Source organism: Vigna angularis, chromosome 7 (genome assembly GCF_016808095.1).
Source record: "Vigna angularis cultivar LongXiaoDou No.4 chromosome 7, ASM1680809v1, whole genome shotgun sequence".
NCBI lineage: Eukaryota > Viridiplantae > Streptophyta > Magnoliopsida > Fabales > Fabaceae > Vigna > Vigna angularis.
In genome coordinates, this window is record NC_068976.1 from 8,795,593 (window position 1) to 8,806,213 (window position 10,621).

General features: G+C 35.2%; 1 protein-coding gene across 1 annotated transcript; it reads left to right on the top strand.

The window, feature by feature from the left end:
• The first annotated feature begins 372 nt into the window (after positions 1–372).
• Positions 373–5,689, top strand: LOC108338416 (probable beta-1,4-xylosyltransferase IRX10). Its single transcript, XM_017575284.2, has 8 exons — positions 373–905; positions 976–1,122; positions 1,204–1,268; positions 1,551–1,620; positions 3,612–3,830; positions 4,316–4,459; positions 4,543–4,678; positions 4,766–5,689. The coding sequence occupies exons 1-8, from the start codon at positions 591–593 to the stop codon at positions 4,993–4,995; spliced, it is 1,326 nt and encodes a 441-aa protein (XP_017430773.1). The 5' UTR covers positions 373–590; the 3' UTR covers positions 4,996–5,689.
• Positions 5,690–10,621: the final 4,932 nt, after the last annotated feature.

Below are 10,621 nucleotides of genomic sequence, written 5' to 3' on the forward strand. Positions count from 1 at the left end.
TTTTCTAATCCTTTCTTAACATTGCCTCCTTATCCCCTTTTTCCTAGTTTTGGGAGTAACTCCCACCAACTTCCGTATTCTTTTTCATGAAACTATTTACTTTATTTTATTTTTATCAAACTTTCATATTATTTTTTGTCTTTTATTATGATATTATTTTTTAATGTTATATAATGTAATATTATTTTGTTAATAAGTCTTAAATCTCATTTGAAAAATTGAACCTTTCAAGTGTCTTATAACTAATTTAATGACAATTTGATTTCGAAAAATTGCTATGTTAACAAATAAAACTTAGAGACAAAATTACAATTTAGTATTAATAAAAAACAAAATAGAAAAAACTAGAAGAGACACGCACCTTAATTCAGAGGTATCATCAAATCGGGGAATGTAAAAGATCTAGTGGGAGCGAAAAACACTTGTATCTTTTCGTCCCATCGAAGTGCAACGGTGAATCCATTTCCATGAAATCGTGAACGCACATCGAATCTCTCTTGCCGTTATGTTTGACGACGTCGTTCCTTGCTTATCCACTCAGTAACACTCTTCCATTTCTTGTATCGTCCCTACTGGACGAAAGATCTTCCATGAGCGCGTCCAATAAATGGAGAGCAATGCCACCGCACCACCACCAGCAGCCTCTCTGCACGCGCACGCACCAGATCGGAGCCCTCCTCCTCGTCACCACCACCTTCTTCTTCACGCGCATCCTCTCTCCCTGCACCCTCTCCACCAGCGTCGTCCATGTGTCACACCCGCAGTTACAGTGGGGGCAGTCGCAGCTCTCGCTCAAGATCTACGTCTACGAACCTGAAGAAATCAACGGCTTGAATAACCTCTTGCACGGACGAGACGGTAAGGTCACGGAAGAAGCTTGCCTAAAAGGCCAGTGGGGCACTCAGGTAATTAATTATTTAACTAATTCAAATCCGAACTTCCTTAATTAGTTAATTGATGTTGATTAATTTGTAGGTGAAAATACACAAGTTTCTTCTGCAATCGAAGCAACGGACGCGGAAGAAGGAGGAAGCGGATCTGTTCTTTGTCCCATCGTATGTTAAATGTGCACGAATGATGGGTGGCCTTAACGACAAAGAAATTAACCACACCTATGTCCAAGTAATACATTCTGAAATATTTCTTAATTTCATTCCCTCAATTGGAATTGCAGTTACTTTGTTTTAACTGAATTTTTCGCAGGTCATAAGTCAAATGCCGTATTTTCGATTATCAGGGGGCCGCAACCATATTTTTGTTTTCCCCAGGTAAAAAGGGGTTATTTATTTTTTGTAGAAAAAATGCTAACTAGTGTAGTTAGGGAATTGATTAAGAAGTTGAAAGTGGAAAGTTGAAAGTTGTTTTATTGGGATGGAGGAAAATGTACTGTATCAAGGTTTTTCAATGCGCTCCCTGTGATTTTAAATTAAACCTTTCTCATTTTAATTCCTTAATCCAATGGTTAGCAAGGTCCTTTCTTGTATTATGAAAAAAAAAAACACATTGCAAATAGTAGCTAATACTTGATGTGTCTTTTGTGTTGTGGTCAGTGGAGCTGGTGCTCACTTGTTCAAATCATGGGCAACGTATATAAATCGCTCTATTATTCTTACACCGGAGGTAAACTCTTTTTCCTTATTATTGCTGTTTATTTGTTTGTTTGTGAATTAGAACTGCGAAGATTAGGTTTATGAACCAAGCTGTTTGTTTATTGTAATGGACTGTGTATGTAGTAATTCTCTAGATGAAATTGTGTGTAAGGCAGATAGGTTTGTGAATCAAGTTGCTTGTTAGGTGTTATGAATTGTGTCTTTAGCAATTATGAGGATGAAATTGTGTGTAATGCTGAAACAAGCTTCGGAATAAACTAGGAAATGTGTGAATTGGCATGGGTATGGCAATGCTGAACTGTTCTCATGAAATAATTAACTTCCTTGGTTATTTTTGGTGATAGTATCATATAAGGATTACTTGATATGGAATTAGGTGAGTGTATGTTTTTCCATCATTTTCTTGGTGGTGGTTTTGATTTATGCCATTCATTTTTTAATCTACTTGGAGAAAAACTTGTAAAATCTCCAGAGCTGGGAACCTACCTTTGATGAGTAAATTTGAGTTTTTCACAGTCCTGACTGAAGACTTGAAAGACATGAAGAATTTGGTTTTAGGGTATTGCCTTGTCAATTTCATAGTGTAAAGAAGCTTTGGAATGATCAAGTTTCAAGAACAAGTAAAGCCGAAAGCATATCCTGCTTTGTGGTAACAGTACTTGATTTTTCAACGTGTTCATCTTTTATATGGGTTGTGTAAAGATGCATCCTCAGAAGAAATGACACATAATTCTGTCTAATTTTTCTATACTGCCCGCATTGCTTAAAAGCTCAACCCTGTTAAGAGGGTGTTTAGTTTGCTGAATGAAAATTGAGTAGTGTCCTGGAACCGACCTTAACGTTGAACTTGGGGATCAGAAGGTTAAAAGAACATGACATGAGGATTGGACCCCAACTTCGAAGAATTATGCATACACAGAAAACTATATTTATAGACATGCATATACATCTCCCTGTTGTGTGTTTTGTGTTTGCTTGGTTGGGTCTCCCCTTGCTAGATTGTGAGTTTTCAGGTATACTTTAATTATTCTTTTATTTGTACTTGTCTAGAAACAAAGAAATTAGCTAGCTATCTTTTTATCAATCTTTGTCTAGAAAAATAGGAATTAGCTAGTTATCCGTTTATATCTTTATATTTTTTATTATTTATCCTACCCTTATCTTTAGGAAAAGGGGTTGATTAGAGAGGGATGTCATAGGCAGGCCCATCATATTTATAAATAAAAGGATACTAAGGTAGAGTGGAGGCATTGAGATCAGATCAGAAAACCTAATAGAGCAGCGTCTCATTTTGTACAAGGCTCTGATGTATTAGCGATTTAATTTGTGATTTTCAGACATTGTATATTCTTCGGTGCTTGTTTTCCAATATAGAAGAGAGAATTTCAAACATGTGGCTCATCTCTATATCTATGTTCTTGTGGCGTTTTCAGAGGGCATTACTTTTTTCTCTCTCTTTTAATACTTATGTTGTCAGGTTAACCGTCCTCGACTTGTCATTCTAAAACCTATTACTTTAATATTTATTTATAATGCATAGTTTCTATCTTTTTATTTTATTTTCATTCTAATATGTATTAAATATTTCTTCTGTTATATACTTTTAGAGCTAAAATTAGTGCTTTTTAGAAATTATATAATTTCCATTGATTAATCGATTTTATCTTATAATGATACAATAATAGTAATAAAAGTATATAGTAGCTCTTTAATAACTAATAATTGATTAGTGATGATATATTTTTAAGATATAAATTGTAATTCAAAATATACGCCAGTGGTTTAAAAAAGTTATAGTTGATTTATTACTGTATATTTGTATTATAATAGTTATAAAAATAAGAGTACTATAAAAGAAGATATTCGTGAAGCGGAAATGTTATCTCCTAGTTTGGTTAATGAAAGTGTTCTTTCCATTTTAATTTCTGTTCATAACATGTTCCCTCAATTTAATGAGAGGTTCCTCGAGCTAAAAGTTCATTCTTTGGCATGCCGATGTAGGGAGATCGGACTGATAAGAGAGATACGAGTGCCTTTAATACATGGAAAGATATAATCATTCCAGGTAATGTTGATGATGGTATGACAAAAACTGGGCCTACCGTGGTCAAGCCTTTGCCTCTGCCTAAAAGGAAGTATTTAGCTAATTATTTAGGACGTGCACAAGGAAAAGCTGGTAGGGTTAAGCTTATAGAGCTTGCAAAGCAGTTTCCAGAGAAGGTATGTCATCTTCTACTCTTGGTTGCTTCTCAGTGATATATTTTGCCATCATTGTTTGTCTGATGATCTTTTCTAGAATTTTTATTTTTTTCATTTTTGAGTTCTACTAAATTACAAAATCAGTAAACGTGATGCTAATGCAAACCTTATAGCGGCTAAGAAATTCTAATTATCATTTACATGGATCCAATACTTGGATTTTGAAAAAACTTCATTCCCATTGAATGCTGCAAAATTATCGGTTTATTTATGCTGATTATGGATGTTTTTAGTTGTATTTCAAAATCATTTTGTTTCACCATAATATTCTTTAAGGAAAAAATTAACTGTTGCTGTCCTTTATATGCCATTGTAGATAAGCTCTCATGTCTGTTTATACTCTAGTAACTGGATGGATTAAGAGAGTGCTTATGCTTACTCAGACTATAGAATGAATCTTTGTCATGGTACAAAAATATATTAAGCAGTATTGATGGTATAAACAGTTGGAATGTCCAGATTTAAAATTCAGTGGACCTGACAAGCTGGCAAGGAAGGAATATTTTGAACACCTACGCAATTCTAAGTTTTGCCTCGCCCCACGTGGAGAGTCATCTTGGACCCTTCGGTTTTATGAGTCCTTTTTTGTGGTATATTATTCTCCCCCTCCTTGTGTTTATCTCTCTTGACCAGACGGACTTACATGAGAGGTAATCCATATTGCGTTTGACAGGAATGTGTTCCAGTTATATTATCAGATCAAACAGAATTGCCATTCCAGAATGTCATTGATTACAGTCAGATATCAATAAAATGGCCGTCTAGTCGAATAGGTCCTGAACTATTGCAGTACCTGGAATCTATACCAGGTTGAAATGCAGCTTCCAGTTCCACACACAATTGTTCTTATATATTTTTAAGCTTTAAATCTAATTTATTTCTTTTGATTATTGTAGATGAAGAAATAGAAAGAATAATAGCTCGTGGTCGAGAAGTTAGGTGCTGGTGGGTGTATGCTTCGGATTCAGAACCTTGTTCGGCAATGCGTGGAATTATGTGGGAATTGCAGAGGAAAGTGAGGCAATTTCACCACTCAGCTGAAACATTTTGGTTGCACAATGGATCAATTGTAAACAGAAACTTGGTTCAATTTTCCAAATGGGAACTCCCTGTGCCTTTGCCTTGACAGCCTGGGAGATAGATGATGCCCTGTACAATTTTTTTTTCTTATACGTGTTATTTGAAGCTCATGTTAGGTGCTCCTGATTGTCATCATCTGCTCGAACAAGAGTTCAGAGCGGGACTATCTACTTTATCTTGAAAATTGGCATTTTATCCTTGATGAGGTGCCGAATCTGCTTAACCGTAACTCATCTCGTTGGTCAGAACAGGGAATAGTAGTTTATTTTATAACTAAGTCACAAAAACTCCTAATTTTATTGATAGTCGCAAAAATAGAAAGAAAAAAAGAGGTAAAAGAGAGCAGATGATAAAACTTATAATCAAAAGGCTGGGGTAACTATCGATCTGGACTTGAAGAGGTCAACCATAATGGTCAATGATGCAAGGGAATTGCTGATTTTGAAGATATAGTGGAGGAACTCATTGCTGAGTTTGAAGATCATGTTCTCCTAGATAAAGGAATTTGGTGAGAATTCTAGTATATCCGAGAGAGGAGCCAAATCATGATGGTCAGTGTGAGGTAATTGTTGCATTGTTGAGGAAGGCTCACCCTCCTGGTCAATGTGGTGAAGTGCCAAGTTATCTTTAAAAGTTGGCAATTGCTGCGGTTTTAGATTGGCATGTATTTGCTCCATTGGATTGTATTGAACACTGGTGTTGAGCCAATTTGTCATTTTGCAAGCCTACAATTTCTCTTGCTTGGTGCACTTACCAAAAGCTGGCAGGAGGCGCGTATTTATTCAAATTATAGAAATAAAAATAGAAGTAAAGGAAATGTGATAGAAAAGCAAACAATAGTAGAGAATTAGGGTTTTGATGGTGCACCTTGAGCTTCTCCATGATTGTGATCAGTATTTTTTTTTTTGAGTTTTCTACCTTGATCTTCTCTTCATGATCGTGAACAAATTTTTTAGTTTTTTGCCTTGATCTTCTGTTGCAATGGAGGTTTTCTGAGCTTTTCTGTCACGGTTTTTACTGCACACCATTTGTTAGATTTATTGCTCTTGTTGTGTTTTTGGGGCTTTCTTGTGATTGAATCTTGAGCGTTGTGCTTAGCCTGGGTGTCTTGCTTTTAGTGTTATGTGTTGTGAAATCGATATTGCAAAGGTTTCGCGAAGGTTGGACGGTATTGGTACTGTAAAATCCAACCCTCTGATTCCAGCGTTCTTCTTCCTCGGATAGTTCCTTGAATCTCTGATGATTTATCGAATGTTGCATATAAGCAGTTTCCTGTTTTTGGTGTGGTCCTTGATTTAAGGCAGATTTGCATCCGCAAGTGGTGGAACATTGCTTTCCTGGTTTATCTCCCTATAAATAAAGCCACTTCCTCTTCCGAAAAATTAAGATACTCACATCTTCTCTCTAAATCACTTCTCTTATTCTCATTTTTTATCTGTTTCTCTTCTCCCTTATCATCTTATATCCTGGGTTATTATTATGACCCAAGTGGAAGAATTGGAACATGACCTTGTAGATTTGGGCTCAGATGCTGAATTAGAAGAAGACCAATATAGCCACCATGTGAAGCCTAAAAGGAAAGGGAAACAACCCAAATGGACTAAGTGATGCCTAAAAGGAAAGGGAAACAATCCAAAAGGATGGAAGATGATGTGGTCAATGATAAAGTTGGAAGGAGATGAATTTTGATAGTTTTGTAAAGATATTTTGAGATATTGTCCTTTTTTTTCCCTTTTGTTTTGTACAAGTTAGTTTTTTCCTTAACAAACTATATATGTCTTTTGTTTGGATTGTGAGGGCAATGAATCCTTCTTCATATTTTTTTTTTATTTTTGTTTCTTTGATCTGTCGTTCTTCTTCTTTCTCTTCTAAAACTCATCAGTTGGTGCTTTCATTGAGAGAATGGTAGGTTCATTATCATCTGTTAATGATGCTGCCACCATGGAAGCTCTTATTTCTACCATTAAAGCCTTATCCACCATACTCGATGCCTTGGAAATTGATGAGCCAAACTAGAAATGTATAACCCATTACACTTACCCACCACCATTAAACTGGATGTACCTCAATTTAATGGTGAGGACCCCTTAGGTTGGATCTTAAAAGTAAATAAGTTTTTTTAACTATCATTGTACTAGAATGAACAACAATTGCGAATTGTTTCCATCTACATGGAAGGAGAAGTCCTAAGTTGGTATCAATGGATGCACTATTAAGACAAGATCGCTGATAAGACTGAATTGTCTAAACATCGTCATATTTTTTGAAGTTTAGAAAACAACAATAAACGAAATGATCATATGACAAAGTATTATCTTTAGAAAAACAATATAGCTAAAAGATAAGCAGTTTATAAAAAAGTTTTCTGAAATCTAAATACTTTGAGAAAATCTTTAGTAAATGCGCCCATACATGAAGATGCATTACTAAACGATTTCCCTATTAAATGTGTCAATGACAGTCTTGCTAAATGCACTAGGGATATACATTGCTAAAAAAATGCTTAAACAAACTCTAACATGTCTTGATAGATAAAATGTCAAAAGATGTTTTTGAAAGATACGCCAAAAGTCACGATGATTAAAAACTTATGCTAAAAGACACCTTGCTAAATGTGCTTTTGAACGAAATAGAGATAACTTAAAGAAGTGTTTGTTCCAAACGATTTCTTTCATCCAATGATGAAAACTTCATAAACTACTTCGTTTATTTGTCAAATGCTCAAATGATCAAATCCTGCCTAAACGTCAGAAAATGTGAAAAACACTTTGTTGTTTTGAACATGCATTAAATGTCATTAAATGCACAACGTTTAAAAACAACAAAAGTGATTAGAAAAAAAAATCATATCTGCCTACATGCATATCTACTCTACTTTATGCAGATTACTTATGTCAAGTATCCACGTGTTAAATCCTATACAAACTAGAAGTGGATGTTAGAGACAAAGAAGATATTCACGAAATGTTCTCTTTATGAAAAGTCGTGTCAGAAAGTTCGTACAACCTACTTTTGATAAAGAACTGAAAAAACATGACTGCTTTGATAAGTTGACTTTAACCATCGACTACTACCTACAACAAGGCTAAGAAGACATGAAGATTAAAACAAAGTACTATATAACGAACATTTTTTTTTGAAGCCTACATATTGAAAAATGTCGAAGAAAAGAGCAAGAGAATAAGCACACGAAAAAGAAAAGCTCAAGAGAAAAATAAAACACTCTCAAGTTTCATAGAATCATAAGCCTACTGTTGTAAGAAGAGAGAAACCCTGACAGTCTATTAGATTGAATGTTATGGTATACACATCCTCTCTGGAGAGTAATCGTCCAAGGACTTCTAAGTGATTTGTTTGATTGCAATTTCTGAAGAGAATTAAAACACTTAACACTTAACTCGATGTGGTTAAACGGTAGTTAGACATGTTTGTCTAATGGTAACTAGGAGTGGGTGAAACTCGACTAAATAATGTATTGGGACGATACCACGAGTGTCTAGGGATACAAAAAATGGTGAAGAATACTACACAACCAAGAGTGGGTGAAACTCGGTTCTAATCAGAGTAACCGGGGTTACTTTGATTGACTAGGTGATACCAAGAGTGGTGAGGATACTCAATTATAATCTTGTTGAAGATTATAGTGGAACCCTCTAAGAGTTCTTAGAGGAGAACTAGACGTAGCTCGATGGAGTGAATTAGTATAAAAATAATTGTGCGTTTATTGCTATAATCTTGCTAAACGCTTTGCTTACAAACCCTACAATTACGTATTATCTTAACCGTTATAAAAACTCTTGTCACCAAACACTATTTTTATTAAGAGGTAGCTTTTTCGAAATGCTACGACAAATTTGTTTAAACGATTGAAAAATATTTGTTTGAGAACTTATAGTTTGAAGAGAACTTTCAAATCAAGTGTTTAACAACTTATATAAATCTTTTAATTCTTGACAAGGTTGTTAAACTATCTCATTTGCGGAAAGTTTTTCTATAACACTATTCAACCCCTTTCTAGTGTTTTTCAAGTACTTCATGCACATAATGACCAACTCTCATCTTGGGTTGCATTTCTTTGATATATGGATTTGCTATTTGCCCTTACAGATTTTGATGATCCTTAGGGTTCACTCTTCAAATTGACCCAAACTGATTCAGTTTGAGAATACCAAGCTCAATTCGAGAATCTTGCCAATTGTGTTCATGGTTTATCGACACCATTTGACTTTAGCTGATTTATTTCTGTTCTCAAGCCATATATTCAACGTGAAGTTATCCCTTTCTAGCTAAACTTGCTTTCTGAAGTCATCATCGTTGCAAACTTGTGGAAGGAAATTTTTTTTTCTGCAAAACCTAAATCTAGGGATATTACAAAGGAACATCTTCCCCTTTTAGAGCCATTTCTTCTACAACATAAGAATTGTAGAACTATCAATCATAACCACCGGCGCAAAAGGTTTGTGGCCTACACCAACTGATCCTCTGATATTCAAGCTCAAACCTGCAGGGAAAATGAGTTTTGTTACTATTATGATGAACAATTTACTATAAGGCACCATTGTCAGAAAATTTTTTATCTTCTTATTGCAGTACCAAAATTTCCCTCGGTTGATGGTGAGCTCACCAAGTTGTTAAACACTTTTGAGTAAGAGGTAAATCAAGGATCCAACCCATTGATTACCCTGACCCACCAGATGCCCAAATCAGTATTTATTCCTTGATGGGGCACATCACACTACAAACACTTTGGGTTGAAGGTGTAATTGAAAAAATCTTAGTTGTCATTCTTGTGGACCCACAATTTTGTGCAAGATAGAGTAGGACAATTTTTGGGCCTACAAGTGCAAACAACCCAACCTTTCCCAATGATGGTAGGTGAAGAGATCATATATGATTCCCACATCCTGAGTGTGGGGATTCAAATTGATTGATTTGAATTTCAAGTTGACCTTCTTGTGTTACCCCTTAGTGAGGCTAATTTAGTTTTAGGGATTCAATGGTTTAAATCTCTTGGGCCGGTGTTAACAGATTATGATTCTCTGACCATGAAATTCATTAAAGATGGGAAGGTGGTACAATTAAAAGGCCATATTAAACCCATCCCTTCTAAGGCAACTACATCCCAATTCAAACATATGGCTACAACTAAAGTCATAGTATAAATATTCCATCTCTAAGTGTTACCCTTAGTTCCACAATCCTATGAAGTTGTTCCTTATCCAGAACCTATTACCAATCTTTTGAACCATTAGCACCCTTTTTGACACACCTAACACACTTCCTCCACAACGAATAATAGATCATCAACTATCGTTGCTCCAAAGGCATTAATCTTGTAAATGTGATTCAACGCAACAACAATGCTTTCTCTTCACTTGTTTTGCTAGATAAAAAAAAGAGACAGAAGTTGAAGGTTTTGTACTAACTACCATGCACTAAATGAATTCACAAATAAGGATCATTTTCCTATTCCATCAATTAAGGAGTTAATCGATGAATTACATGGGACACAATGGTTCAGGAAGCTCAATTTAAGGTCTAGGTATCACCAAATTAGAATGCATGCTAAGTATGTACACAAAGCTACTTTTTAGAACTCATGACATGCATTATGAGTTTCTAGTTATTCTCGTTTCAGGTCACCGCGAACATGTTGTTTCAACCATATTTGG

What these genes read in the sequence shown, in the direction of transcription:
- LOC108338416 (XM_017575284.2), top strand. Translation starts at nt 591, where the DNA reads ATGAGCGCGTCCAATAAATGGAGAGCAATGCCACCGCACCACCACCAG. An exon ending in AAGGCCAGTGGGGCACTCAG is followed by an intron (nt 906 to 975) that starts GTAATTAATTAT and finishes ATTAATTTGTAG; the next exon opens with GTGAAAATACACAAGTTTCT. An exon ending in CAAAGCAGTTTCCAGAGAAG is followed by an intron (nt 3,831 to 4,315) that starts GTATGTCATCTT and finishes TGGTATAAACAG; the next exon opens with TTGGAATGTCCAGATTTAAA.